Here is a 15,213-nt window from a genome sequence, read left to right as displayed (position 1 = left end):
ACACATATAAAAAGTTTAATCAAAATGGAAGACATATATATTTCTTATTAAGTATACATACATTTATAATTTTTATATATATAAAAAATCCTATATATTTGGGGGAAAGGCGCAGGGAAATCTCAGGTTAGAAACTTTTCAGGAATAAAAAATATTGCATACTTTAGGGGAAAACAACAGCAACCACCCACGGGCCCAATCCACTAGGAACATCCCCTGAACATGCACCATTGAAATGCATTGCTGCTCTCCTTCCTTGCAGCAGGGCTCATGCAAAAGGCATTCCTAGTGGATCGTGGCCAAGGTCTCTTTGGCAAAAAAAGAGGGGTGAGTGTTTCCTTTGCAATAGGTTAAATAAAGCTTTGTAATAAATATACTCTGCTATGGTGACTAAGCCCTATGAGCGTAACACTCGATTGCACTCTGCTTCATTTACTACATTTCTCGGTAAGGACCCAGCTGAAATGCTGCCCTGATCTTCTCCAGAGAGAGAAACATCTAAGCGCTGAAATGCGAGGGTTGGAAAACCATGCGGTGCAGCACTGGCTGGGCTAACAGCGTTTCAGACTGCAGGTTCATGCATGCATCCCTGCAAGAAGAAACTTAGTGTGTCAGGGTCCTTACTTAGCCTTCTCCCTGATAAGCTAGCTCTAGAGGTGCAAGGATCCCGGCTCCCCAGTTCAGCTGGAGGATAACCTTCCTGCCATCTGGAGTGACACAGTTCCTCTGTGTTAATGGAGAGAGGCAAACCACGATTGAATAATAAAACACTGGGTGGAATAGCCTGTAGCTCTTAATCTCCATTTAAATCCACATTCTGACTTTAGCCAAAGGAAACCTATTGCCATTTCTTTGAAATGGGAAGACTGGTGATCTACCCTCCCCCTGCTCTCCCTGTTCCCAGAGGGACCACGGCTGAGGCATCAACTCTCCAGGCAGGGGGGTTTACTTTGCTATGGAGTTTATGGCAAGGGGAGCGACCCCATTGCTGAGGTTATAGTGTTTTGCTGCAGGGCAGAGATTTCACACCTTTGCCCACATTGACTTATTTGCAGAAGACCCCGTCTACCAATTGCAGTGGGTTCTGGGGCACACCCCAGGGGACTCCTCTGTTTGCAACAGGCTGCTCTGAGTGTGTAGAGATGGCACGCAGGTCTTCCCTCTCGGAAGCTCGGCTGCCGCTACTGACCTTCCCATCCAAATATCCCTCAAAAACTCCTGGGTCTCTGGGAGAGAGGTTGAAAGCGACTGCTGGAGTGCAGGTAAAAAAGTAAAGGACCCCGGACGGTTAAGTCCAGTCAAAGGCGACTATGGGATTGTGGTGCTCATCTCGCTTTTCAGGCCGAGGGAGCTGGCGTTTGTCCGCAGACAGCTTTCCGAGTCATGTGGCCAGCAGGACTAAACCGCTTCTGGCGCAATGGGACACTGTGGCGGAAACCAGAGCGCACGGAAACGCCATTTACCTTCCCACCGTAGCGGTACCTATTTATCTACTTGCACTGATGTGCTTTTGAACTGCTAGGTTGTAGTGCGGAGCTAGCTGATGTAGAACTGTACAGTTGGAGGGGGCCCACAATGGTCATCTAGTCCAACCCCAGTCGCAAACTTCTAGACAGAAGAATATTGCCCTCAGGGCCCTACTTTCATTTCCCACCTCTTATAGCGGGGGGTGTTCGTCTTTCAAACCAAGGAAGAGATGTCTCTGCAAGCTACACATGCCTGAGAACACAGTCTTTACTGACCCCTTGGGTGGTGCTGTGGTCTAAACCACAGAGCCTAGGGCTTGCCGATTAGAAGGTCGGTGGTTCAAATCCCCACGACAGGGTGAGCTCCCTTGCTCGGTCCCTGCTCCTGCCAACCTAGCAGTTCGAAAGCACGTCAAAGTGCAAGTAGATAAATAGGTACCACTCCAGCGGGAAGGTAAACGGCGTTTCCGTGCGCTGCTCTGGTTCGACAGAAGCGGCTTAGTCATGCTGGCCACATGACCCAGAAGCTGTACGCCAGCTCCTTTGGCCAGTAAAGCGAGATGAGCACCACAACCCCAGAGTCATCTGCGACTGGACTTAATTGTCAGGGGTCCCTTTACTGGTCCTCTGCAACACAGACACAGGTGGGGCAGAGAGGTGCTGCTGCAGCACTGGCCCTGCATGAAGCACTCAGGGTCTGTGGGGACAGCACCTCAACCAAAACGGTGCCCCTTCTTCGCTGGGATCCCAGTTCCGGTACTGGGCTCCCACACCCAACGGGGAGAAGGATATTTGAAACTGACACACCGCCCTCTTTACCTTTCTAACTGCAGAATGTGTTTAATTCAACTTGGACCTCAAGGATGGAACATTTCTTTTGTTAGTGTTTGGATATTTAGAGGGTTATTTTGGGGGGGAGCAGGGGGCATAAGTCACTGCACTTGGCAAGTGCCATACTTAATACTGCTGCCCTACAAGGCTTACGGCGAGTTAAGTGTCTCTCAGGGACCCATCCGCAAATCGGACCTTTGGAATTTGCGAAATTTCAGCCCTGAAGAACTGCTGAGGATCAAATCTGTGCGAGATTTTTTTATTCCAGCTGTAGTGTGAGCGTGTGTTTCTGGACTTAACCGTCCAGAGGTCCTTTTACCTTCCCCTCAGAAAACTCTTTTCCTTTTCCTTTTTCAGGCGGAGATTACAGTAAATGGTGTGCTTGTGGTTTCAGCTCTGAAAACCTGTGTTTTGGTCGTAAAAACCCAGCAAGCTGGGTCCATGGAGGTGAGACAGGGGTGAGCCTTGAGCGCAGTTTGGTCGGCTCTGCCAAGCACATTCCCTCGCAAGCACCCGCAGATTCCCTAATCGCCTTTCCCATCCCTGAATCGCTGCTCTAACTCCTTACTCTGCATAGTTGTCTTTAAGGCACTAGTGAAATATTGCAATACGTTATCATATGAGGCTATAGAAATAGATATAAAGTGTCCCCGTTCGTCCCCCCCCCCCTATATTAATGTGCAAAGAAGCTCAGGATCTGATGGCTCGTGTGAAGAGGAAAAGGAAAAGGCGTAAGCATCTGTAGCTGGAGCGTCGGAATGGATAAAATGCATAGGACAAGCTAATGGGTTTTGGATTTAGAGGAGATGAAACCAGAAGGGGATGGAGACAGCCGAGGACTTGGGGGTTCCATCTGCACTACAAACATCTACCAGTTTCATACCAGTTTAAGCATCATGGCATTCCTCAAAGCATCCTGGAAACTGTAGTTCCACGGGGGTGTCCTGAAACCTTTCTCGGAAAGAACCCCAGAGAACTACATTTCCCAGGGTGCCTTGCAGAGAGGGATTGCAGGGTCAAAGAGTTAAATCTGTAGTGTAGACTTGGGGGGGGGGGAGAGACGCCATGACGTGGAGCCCCCAGCAAGCCGCTCTGCTTCTCCCAAAGCCTTCCAGCTGTGCGAGAGGGTGAAGATGGCGCGCGGCTCCCGGGGGCGTTCAGAGGTCGGTGCTCGACTTTGCCGTCAGGGCCTGGATCCGGGCAGAGTTGCACATCTTGCAGAGGATGTGGCCGTCCAAGGGGTAGCAGCCCTGGTTGTCGCCTTCAGACAGGCGGCCTCCACAGTCCTGTACAAGAGGGTGAGAAAGACGCATTAAACAATTTCAGGCTTGCAGGCACCTTTTCACAATGACTCTACAGTGGTATCTTGGTTCTCAAACTTACTGTATTTTTCGCTCTATAAGACGCACTTTTCCACCTTCAAAAATGAAGGGGAAATGTGTGTGCATCTTATGGAGCGAATGCAGGCTCTTTGGTTTCAGCGGTAGCAACGCGAAGCCTCCGAAGCGCAGAGGGAGAGCTCCCTCCGTGCTCCGAAGGCTTCCCATTGCTTTCGCTGAAGCCGCCTGAAGCCCCCAGAACGCAGGGAACTCCCGCTGCGCTCCGAAGGCTTGCGGATAGCCGCCTGAAGCCTGGAGAGCGAGAGGGGTCGGTGCACACCGATCACTCTTGCTCTCCAGGCTTCGCTTCGCTGGAGAGGTGCTGCACAGTTTTCCCTCTCTGCGCAGCACCCTTTCAGTGAAGCGGGAGGAGAAATGGAAGGGGCTCCGTTTCTCCTGCCGCTTCGCTGAAGGGGCGCTTAGGAGAGAGGGGGAGAATTTTTTTTGTCCCCTGTTCTCCCCCTCCTATGGTCCGGTGCGTCCTATGGTCCGGTGTGTCCTATAGAGCGAAAAATACGGTAATCTGTTCCGGAAGTCCGTTCCAAAACCAAAGCATTCCAAAACCAAGGCGCACTGCTTTCCCAATGCAAAACGGATTAATTCGTTCCAGACTTTTAAAAACAACCCCTAAAACAACTTAAGGTTTCAGGTTTCAGGCTTGCACCAGAAGCAGTTTAGTCCTGCTGGCCACATGACCTGGAAAGCTGTTTGTGGACAAACACCGGCTCCCTCGGCCTGAAAGCGAGATGAGCGCCGCAACTCCATAGTCGCCTATGCCTGGACTTAACCATCCAGGGGTCCTTTACCACTGATCTATGCACAGGACATCCTTTGCATGCACAGAAGATACTGACCTCACAGCGGTAGCACTCCACATGGAAGTCACGGTCCAAGGCCACAATGCGCACAGTCTCCTCCTGGCCTTGCGCAGGCATGATGGGCTCTTTGCAGACAGAGCAGCGGGGAGCGAATTTCCTAGGGAACGGAGAAAGTTTGACGTGAAAGCTCTGCTCATCGAGCCAAGTGGAATCTGAGCATTCTGCACTGAAGATCCAGGGCTCAAGCAAAGAATATCACCGCCCGAGGTTTCGATGTTCAGCAAGTGATGGGCGGCTGGTGCACTGAAAAGAATGCTGTAGCGTTTGCCCATTCTTTGGGGATACGTTTGCATTGGGGGAGAGAAAGGGTTAATAGGTTGACCAATAAGAAACCCCGGAGGCGGAGCCTACCTAATTTTGAGGCTCAGTCCAGAGGTTTTGAAATTAGTTCCATTGGTTCTTTTTTTTGGGGGGGAGGAGATAGAGTCGGAGTGAGTTAGAGACAGGGAGAAGACTGAGAGGGAATAGACAGTGTTTCAAATATATTTTAAAACTTGTTTGTGTTTGAAATAAACTTTAATATTCATTGCTAACTCTACCTTAAGGTCCACAATGGGATGTGGGTGGCACTGTGGGTTAAACCACAGAGCCTAGGACTTGCCGATCAGAAGGTCGGCGGTTCGAATCCCCACGACGGGGTGAGCTCCCGTTGCTCAGTCCCTGCTCCTGCCAACCTTAGCAGTTCAAAAGCACATCAAAGTGCAAGTTGATAAATAGGTACTGCTCCGGCGGGAAGGTAAACAGTGTTTATGTGCACTGCTCTGTTTCGCCCGAAGCGGCTCAGTCATGCTGGCCACATGACCCGGAAGCTGTACACCGGCTCCCTCGGCCAATAAAGCGAGATGAGCGCCGCAACCCCAGAGTCAGTCACGACTGGACCTAATGGTCAGGGGTCCCTTTACCTTTACATTTAAGGTCCACAAATGACAACAGTCAGAGGTCCCAGGTCGTTAGATTGGTCTCAACTAGGGCCATGGCCTTTTCAGTACTGGCCCCGACTTGGTGGAACGCTCTGTCACAAGAGACTAGGGCCCTGTAGGACTTGACATCTTTCCACAGGGCCTGCAAGACAGAGCTGTTCCGCCTGGCCTTTGGTTTGGACTCAGTCTGACCCTTATGTTTCCCTCCCTTTATGTGATCTATGGGCTACTTTTAAAATGAGGCTGCTTTTTAAATTGCATTTTAACCTGTATTTTAAATTGGGTCCTCCTCCCCACCCCATTACGTTTTTACTGTAATTTTTACTGGTGTTAGCCACCCTGAGCTCTGCTCTGGCCGGGGAGGGTGGGGTATAAATAAAATTTATTATTTATTATTATTTATTATTACCTGACTGTGACCCGATACATCACCAGGGAACCCTGGGTCCCCCCCCCCAAAAAAAAAAATTGGTGGTAGCGGAAGGATAAAGTAGTGATGTAGAGGTCAATTGTCCGTGAAACAACCGGGGGCTTTGCACGAACGCCACAGATGCTTTTGGCTGAGCCAAAATGAACTTTCAGCACAATAATAAGATAATAGCAGTCCTTCCCACATCATGTAGGTTGCAAAGGGCCTAAACACCAACCCAAATGCAAACCTCTGCTTCTTCCCCTCCCCGAGCCCCCCAAAAAGAGGCGAAGAGAAGCGCATCCACCTGTGGAAATCCTCGATGCAGTGGATGTTTCCGCCAGCGTCCACGGTGAAGGGGATCCCATCCAGGCTGCGCTGGCAGATCACGCAGGTGAAGCAGTGAGGGTGGTATGCCTTGCCGGTGGCTCTCAAGATGCGCTCCATGATGGGCTTGGCGCAGACGCTGCACTGCTCCAGGGTGCTCTGCGGAGAGAAAAGGCAGCCGGAGACCATCAGTCGTGCCGAGCCTGCAAATCTTCCCTGGTCCCTTGCTCCTATACGTGGCATGCTCTCAGGCCTGGGATGCACGAACAATGCTTATTTTATCTACTAATTGTATTTAGTTCCCACTTCTCCCCCAAAGAGCTCAAGGGGGCGTGCAAAGTTCTCCCTCTTTGATCCTCACAATGACCCTGTGAGGTAGGCTAGGCTGAGAGGCAGGGGATGGTTATGCCCAGGGAGATTCATGTTTCAGGGAAGTAGGAGGAAGGAGAAAAGAATAATATGATGGATTGAGGAAATATACATGTAAATGTATGGGGGGATGGGGAAGAAATGGTGTTGGTTTTGGTACCGTATTTTTTGCTCTGTAGGACGCACTTTTTCTCCTCCAAAAATTGAGGGGAAATGTGTGTGCGTCCTATGGAGCGAATGGAGGCTCCTTGGCTTCAGCGATAGCTCTGGAGGCTTCGCGTTGCTTTCGCTGAAGGCTGGAGAGCGAGAGGGGTCAGTGCGCTGCGCTCCGGAGGCTTCGAGTTCCTTTCGCTGGAGGGTAGGTGCCCCTTCAGCTAAGGCGCAGCGCCCCTTCAGCTAAGCAGGAGGAGAAATGGAAGGGGCTCCGTTTCTCCTGCTGCTTCACTGAAGGGGCACTGCACAGAGAGGGGGAGAATTTTTTTTCTCTTGTTCTCCTCCTCTAAAACAAGGTGCGTCCTATGGTCGGGTGCGTCCTATAGAGCGAAAAATACGGTACATCTGTATTGTAATGTAATATGTGAAAACCAGTTAAAAAAGAAAGAAATGTGGACCCTGGTTTCCTAGGCCCCAGCCTGGCACTCTAACCACTATGCCACGCAACCTTGAAATCGTTGTCTGCAAGGACAATGTGGCTGGTTTTACATGTTTAAAATGTGTCTAGGTTTTTTAATTTCAATGTTTTTCTTTTCCACGGACACACGTCACATATGTTGCACTCACCCACGATGGTAACAGCCGCTTTTCATTGCAGTGCCGGCCTCTTGCAATGGGGCCGTTCAATTTTAATCAGAAACAGGACGCTGAGCTCCTCTCTCCACTGGACAGGGGAGGCTGTCGGGATGCGCATGGCAAGTCACCCTTGGCCATCCGACATGGCGGGTCTCTGCAACTGGTGACTGGCCAAGCTGAACCAATCCGTTCATTGCAGCCTATCGAGGGCTAGAAAACTGAGCGCTCCCACATCATTTCTCTAATTCCAGGGAGGGAGTTTGTCTGGTTCCAGATGGCAGCTGGCAAAGCTGCACTGGGCTTGAGGAATCACCCAACTTGTGCACTCCTGATCTAAGCTTAACAGCACTAGAAGATCCTGTTGGATCAGACGGGGGGTGGGTGGGTGTGGGGGACTCCCTGGTCCTGAATGGGGTAACTGTGCCCCTGAAGGACCAGGTGCGCAGCCTGGGAGTCATTCTGGACTCACAGCTGTCCATGGAGGTGCAGGTCAATTCTGTGTCCAGGGCAGCTGTTTATCAGCTCCATTTGGTACGCAGGATGAGACCCTCCCTGCCCGCAGACTGTTTCACCAGAGTGGGGCATGCTCTAGTTATCTTCCACTTGGACTACTGCAATGCGCTCTACGTGGGGCTACCTTTGAAGGTTACCCAGAAACCGCAACTAATCCAGAATGTGGCAGCTAGACTGGTGACTGGGAGCAGCCGCCGAGACCACATAACACCGGTCCTGAGAGATCTTCATTGGCTCCCAGTATGTTTCCAAGCACAATTCAAAGTGTTGCTGCTGACCTTTAAAGCCCTAAATGGCCTCAGTCCAGTAGACCTGAAGGAGCGTCTCCAGCCCCATCGTTCTGCCCGGACACTGAGGTCCCTCTCTGAGGGCCTTCTGGTGGTTCCCTCCCTGTGAGAAGTGAGGTTACAGGGAACCAGGCATTATCCACATTTTTATCCATCTAAATTGTCCGTAGTCTTTGTTACCTTACAAGTGAGATTAAAATCCTGCTAATGTTTTCATCTGCTTACAATGGTCTCCTCAATAAATAATAATTCCACTCCCCCCTTTCTTTTTTAAAGTTCTTGTCCTCTTAGTTCCTGAGCTTTCCAGTTAATTTTGCCATTTCAGCATAGTCCCCATCAACTTGGTTTGCTATTCTTCCCTGGTCGGGATTGGGTCCCTTCCAAGTCTAGGATTCTAGGAAATATTTCACCCATTCAACCTTGTGTTTTCTTCAAAATATTCTTCACGCCACGTTGTCTGCTATAATCTTCTTTAGTGGGCTGTGCAAAGCGCTTTATTGGCTGAGGGAGCCGGCGTACAGCTTCCGGGTCATGTGGCCAGCATGACTAAGCCGCTTCTGGCGCACCAGAACAGCACATGGAAACGCCGTTTACCTTCCCGCTGGAGTGGTACCTATTTATCTACTTGCACTTTGACGTGCTTTTGAACTGCTAGGTTGGCAGGAGCTGGGACTGAGCAACAGGAGCTCACCCCATTGTGGGGATTCAAACTGCCGACCTTCCGATCAACAAACCCTAGGCTCTGTGGTTTAACCCACAGCGCCACCTGTGTCCCAAAAATAGATTTAAATAAATGCAATTTGCCCTTGTGACTTTATTGCTTGGTCCTCTTCCCTCCTTGCACCCAGCTCTGTATCTACAGCAGTCTCTGTTTTTTATTCTGTTGTTCCCCTCCTCTTTCTCGGGAAGTGAATCGCCCTTGCTGTGGAATTTGCTTTGCTCCCACCAGGATGACAGGATAGACAAATTAATCCCTCCATGATGTAAATGTGTTCTGATGGCAAGCCTTCCTGAGCGTCAAGCTGCGATCTAACATCTTAACAGCTGTACACAAAGCTCAGGGCAAGCGGCTGCTAGCTTCCTGCTCGGCCTCCGTGGCACGTAGCTGCCGCACCTCTGTGTCAAACGCTCTTTGCCTTCCTGGGGGCGAGACTAGAAGATTAAGATGCCCCGACCTCAAGTCGAAGGCCGAGAGGGAGCTGGCTGTGGCCCCTTTCGAGAGAGGGAAAGACAACTCTGCACATGCTCAAAGGGATAAGAAGGATACTGGCAAGCTGGAAGACGGGCAGAGGAGGGCAACCGGAATGGCCAAGAGTTAAAAGCTTACTGGGAAACGATATACAATGAATTGAAAAAGATGTTCAAAATAACGTTTGTGGGGGGAAACAGAAGCTTTTCTTTTAGGGACAGAACTACCTAAATTGTATAGAAATGTATTCATGTATGCTACTACAGCAGCAAGACTGTTACTTGCCCCAAAGTGGAATGAAGAAGAAGTCCCAGCAATGGAAGAATGGGTACAAAAACTTTTGGAATATTCAGAAATGGCGAAACTTGCCAGAAGAATAAGAAATCAAGATAACCATCTTTTTATAAAAGAACGGAAATGGTTTATTGAATATTTACAGATAAATTGCAAGCAGATAAAAACATTGGCAGGATTATTGTTATAACCTGCAGTTTTATAAGAGCATATATTTAAAGTAGATTAAGTGAGCAAATTAAATGAATTTGGATATGCAGAAGATACTTAAAAATAAATTTAAGGAACCGCAGAAAGAGGGGGAAGGAAGTCACATTTTCAAATGTAAAACTGATTGTAAAACTAATGAAATGTATAAATTTGAAAAGTATAAATAAAAACTTTTTTTTTTAAAAGAAATGTTCAAGGGTCTGGAAACTGAAGGAGTTGGGTATGTTTAGCCTGGGAAAGAGGAGACCGAGAGGAGATATGAGAACCATCTTCAAATAGGGCTGCCCCATGGGAGAAGGAACATACTTGTTTTCTCCTGCTCTGGAGGGTAGGATTCGAACCCGTGGCTTCAAGTTATAAGAAAAGAGATTCTGACTCAACCTCAGGAAGAACTTTCTGACAGTAAAAGCCGCTCGATTGCGGAACAGTCTCCCAGAAGAGGTGGTGGGTTCTCATTTGCTGGAGGCGTTTAAGCAATGTCTGGATGGCCATCAGCCAGGAATTCTATACCTGCGATTCCTGCATTGCAGAGGGTTGGACTAGATGACCCTTGGTGCCCCAACTCCACTTTCCTATGCTTCTTTGCAAACAGGTGCACGACACGGCAGACCTGGGCCTGTTCCATGGGGTGGGGCACATCAAGAGTCGAAGAGACGACCCCTAGGTCCCCTGTCCGCTCCTGCAGGGACCAGACACACGTTCCAGACCTCAACTGAAGATATTTCTGTTGTTAGGCCTTGTTTTGAAAAGTACACCCAGGCCCCGAAGCCAGAAACAGTCTATAAAACTCTGCTCCGGCTAATCACCAGGCTTCTGGAAACATGTGCGGTCGTCCTAAGATTTAAACTCCAGTTACCCCTCACCGCAAACCGGTTCCCAAAGTGCCTCTGGGCAGTTGGGTAAGTTTGGCTATTTCTGCACCTCTTCATGGGTGGAAAAAATGAGGCTGCCAAGCCAGATTTTTGGCAATGTGCGGGGGGGGGGGCGGGGCGCAGGCAGCCAGGGAGGTGGCTAGCGAGAGTCAACCTGCAGGCTTGCACAGCTTTCTGGTGTCGGGCTTTTTCGATCTCTGGAGGGCAGGCAAGATCACCGGGGAACGGAGAAGCTCTCCAGAAAAGCCACCCAGGTCTTTGCATGTCACTCGAAGGAAAATGACTCCAGGGGGAAATCGACAAGGAGCAGGAACGCCTGCAGGCAACATTCGAAGCCTCGTAGAATCATAGAACTGTCGAGTTGGAAGGGCACCTCAAAGGTCATTCAGTCCAACCCCCTACAAATCAAGGATCTTTTTGCCCAAATTCGAACTCATGGCCTTGAGAGTATCATGTTCTACCAACTGAGATATCTCCGGACAACAATCGTTGTTTCAGCCTCTTAACTTTCTGTACATTTCAAAACTATATTGTAAACGTTTCCTGGGTTTTTGTTTCGTTTTATCCTTTTCTCGTTTTGTTTGTTTTTAAACTATCAGGCGGGGCGTAAATCTTACGATGCAGGTAAAATAAATAAATAAAAAGCACTCGCTGGAAAATGGGTGGTGATTAGCCAGCCAGCAAGAGTGGCTCTGTGAGGCAGGGCTGAGCTCAGAAACCGTTTCCACTCCAACCGTAAAAGAAATAAAATAACAGAACTAAGGAGAATGGAAACTCTCTCTGTGTCTCTGTCTCTCTCCTGCCTCTGCCTGGTATATTAAATGCTATACGCTCTACATGCAATTATGGGGGGAAATGGCAGGAAATTGACCCATTTGGGCAGAAGCGTCCCTGTCACGCTTCACTCTTTCTCGTTCCACGGCCCATTTGGGGGGTGAGCAATTTCTTTCCGGGGCAAAAGAAGATCTATCAGCAGCCGGTGTGTCTTCGCACAAAAGCGGCACTCAGAAACCCTCTCAGGTTCTCGCTTCGTTTTCCTCTTTGTGTTGCTCAATAAAATTATAGCCAATGGCCATAAATATGTGGTTGCGACGCTGCCGCCTCGCAGCCCGCTTCCCTCCCTGCAAAACATTACAATAATGATGGCTGCATCTGCAGCAGCAGTGTGTCTGGATCAAGGGAAGTAATAGTCCCGCTCTGTTCTGCTTTGCTCAGACCTCACATGGAGTCCTGCATTCTGTTCTGGGCAGCCCAATTTAAGAAGGGCATGGACAAGCTGGAAGGGCAACCAAGATGAGCAAGGGGAATGAGACTTTGCGCCGGCCATCAGGCAATGGCTTTTTCCACCTGCCTTGCCTTCAGAACAGAGTTGAGTCTGCGCCAAGTCCTGGGGATTTGGAGTGTGTGTGTGAATTCAACCCTGCTTAGTTTGTCTTTTGGTGGCTGGTTTGTTAACGTTGTTAACAACGTTTAGGGAAGCTTTTAATGTTTATTGTATTTTAGTGTTTTGTTGGAAGCCACCCAGAGTGGCTGAGGAAACCCTGCCAGATGGGTGGGGTATAAATAATAAATAATAAATTATTATTATTATTATTATTATTATTATTATTATTATTATTATATTTCGTGGAGCATGCGTTCTGCAATGCTTTTTGAATCTTATAATCTTTTCATTGGTTTGCTTGTTTGCTAAAATGTGTTTTATTAGTTGGGGTTGTTTTCCTTATGTGATTCTTTTACTGATGATTAGTTAAGTATTCTATATGATTTATCCTATACAGTGGTATATATTTATCCTATACAGTGGTACCTCTGGCTGCGAACAGGATCCATTCCAGAGGTGCGTTCCAGAGGTGCGCTCGCAACCTGAAAAGAACGCAACCTGCCTCTGCGCACGCACGGGTCGCAATTCGCAGCTTCTGCGCATGTGCATGACATCATTTTGCGCGAACAGAGAAACCCGGAAGTAACCTGTTCCGTTACCTGAGAACGTGCAACCTGAACCAAACATAACATGAGGTATGACTGTATTTGTGATCTCCTATTATTTTATTATTTATTGATTGTAAGCTGCTTTGTGACTCATGTGTGTGACAAGGGGCATAGAAATATAAGAAACGGAAAAGGAATGGAAACCAAGGCGTATGAGGAGCGCTTGAAGGAGCTGGGTATGTTTAGCCTGGAAAAGAGGAGACTGATAGGAGAGACGTATTCATATAGCTCAAGGGCAGTCACATGGAAAAGGGAACAAACTTGTTTCCTCCTGCTCTGGAGGGTAGGACTCGAACCCATGGCTTCAGGTTATAAGAAAGGAGATTCTGACTAAACATCAGGGATGACGGCAAGAGCTGTTTGACAGAGGAATGGACTCCCTCATAAGGTGGTAGACTCTCCTTCCTTGGAGGTTTTTAAGCAGAGGTTGGAGGGCCATCTGTCTCGGACACTTTAGCTGAGATTCCTGCATTGCCAGGCGTCCCTTCCATCCCTACAATTCCATGGTTCTATGAATTGTTCCCAGCTGCAAAAAATCTCCCCTTGATAAAAGGCCACTCCACACAGAATCCTATGAGAAACCTACATGTACCTAGAAGCCTGCAGGTGCTTGTGGCAACTGCTGGTTTTGACAGCTGCTACAGGCACCAATGAGGGACGTGGGTGGCACTGTGGGTTAAACCACAGAGCCCAGGACTTGCCGATCAGAAGGTCGGTGGTTCAAATCCCCGCGACAGGGTGAGCTCCCGTTGCTCGGTCCCTGCTCCTGCCACCCTAGCAGTTTGAAAGCACATCAAAGTGCAAGTAGATAAATAGGTATCACTCCAGCGGGAAGGTAAACGGCATTTCCGTGCACTGCTAAATTTTTTATTTCAAGATATGTGGATCGCCTTCATATTTCTGATGCTGCTTCAACTAAGGAGTTTGGGAAACTTATTTTATTTCAGAAGAAGAAGAGGAGGAGAAGTTTGGATTTGATATCTCGCTTTATCACTACCCTAAGGGGTGGTGCTGTGGGTTAAACCACAGAGCCTAGGACTTGCTGATAAGAAGGTTGGCGGTTTGAATCCCCGCGACAGGGTGAGCTCCCGTTGCTTGGTCCCTGCTCCTGCCACCCTAGCAGTTTGAAAGCATGTCAAAGTGCAAGTAGATAAATAGGTACCACTCCAGCGGGAAGGTAAACGACATTTCCGTGCGCTGCTTTGGTTCGCCAGAAGCGGCTTAGTCATGCTGGCCACATGACCTGGAAGCTGCACGCTGGCTCCTTCGGCCAGTAAAGCGAGATGAGCGCCGCAACCCCAGAGTCGGCCACGACTGGACCTAATGGTCAGGGGTCCCTTTACCTTTACTTTTACAGGCGCCAATGGAACTTTCCCCCCAGAAACCCACTCAGAACCATTACTGAATTACCTAATAGCAGCAAGTGGCTTCCTATTTCAGCAAGAGAGAGGTACAGATTAGTTATAGAAGTTCCTCTTTCTATTGCAGTTTCTTTGATCTTCTGTCTCCTTGCTGCAAGAAGTCATATGCTGCTGGAGGATAAGTGAGTGACAACGCTGAGAAGGTTGGAAAGATGCTCTCTATGGGTGACTGTAGCAGCTGCTACAATCAATATCTGTTACAGTCACCCAGAGGCTTTGGGGGACAACTTGAAGCCTCATTGATGGGCTCATGTGCAGGCTGACCCCAAGGTCCGCCAACCAGTTATGCGCAGAGATTTGAAGTATTCTGCAGATAAATCTCTCATGATTGCTACATGAATCCTTTTCAGTTGTGAACACTGTAAGGTCAAGAGAGTCGGCGGCCACCAAAATGAAGAAATGACAGCATTGATGCTAAAAACAAGGGGGTTAAGAATGTAAGAAGGGCCTGCAGGATCAGGCCAATGACATATCTAGTCTGAAATCCTGTTCTGCAAGTAGATAAATAGGTACAGCTCCAGCGGGAAGGTAAACGTCCACTGCTCTGGTTCGCCAGAAGCGGCTTAGTCTTGCTGGCCACATGACCCGGAAGCTGCACGCCAGTTCCCTCAGCCAATAAAGCAAGATGAGCGCTGCAACCCCAGAGTCGGCCACAACTGGACCTAATGGTCAGGGGTTCCCTTTACCTTTACCCTTAAGGAGTCTCAAAGCGGCTAACATTCTCCTTTCCCTTCCTCCCCCACAACAAACACTCTGTGAGGTGAGTGAGGCTGAGAGACTTCAGAGAAGTGTGACTGGCCCAAGGTCACCCAGCAGCTGCATGTGGAGGAGCGGGGAAGCGAACCCAGTTCACCAGATTACGAGTCCACCGCTCTGAACCACTACACCACACTGGCTCCAACTATGGAGGTTGAAAACTGCCATCCTGGCTAGTAGCCATCAACGGCTCCAAGAATTTGTCTAATTCTTTTAAAGGCATCCAGGTTATTGGCAGCCCCTGCCTCCTGTGGGAGTGAGTTCCACAGTCTAACTACATCAGCAGGACCGAGGGGAGGGGCCTGTCGCCT

The 15,213-nt window shown here is 49.0% G+C and overlaps 1 protein-coding gene across 4 annotated transcripts in view; it reads right to left on the bottom strand.

Moving 5' to 3' along the window:
* LPP (LIM domain containing preferred translocation partner in lipoma) overlaps positions 1 to 15,213 on the bottom strand; it is a 281,558-nt gene continuing 266,345 nt past the window's right edge. For all 4 annotated transcript variants that reach the window (XM_083739588.1, XM_083739585.1, XM_083739587.1 and 1 more), the window contains 3 exons: positions 6,191 to 6,369; positions 4,531 to 4,651; positions 1 to 3,583 (listed from right to left, as the gene is read on the bottom strand). In XM_083739588.1, coding sequence (XP_083595714.1) covers positions 3,455 to 3,583; positions 4,531 to 4,651; positions 6,191 to 6,369 — 429 coding nt within the window. In that variant the 3' untranslated portion in view covers positions 1 to 3,454. The remainder of the gene's footprint in view (positions 3,584 to 4,530; positions 4,652 to 6,190; positions 6,370 to 15,213) is intronic.

This window comes from Podarcis gaigeae, assembly GCF_964106915.1.
Source record: "Podarcis gaigeae genome assembly, chromosome: 5".
NCBI lineage: Eukaryota > Metazoa > Chordata > Lepidosauria > Squamata > Lacertidae > Podarcis > Podarcis gaigeae.
This window is presented reverse-complemented; position numbering and strand designations above follow the sequence as displayed.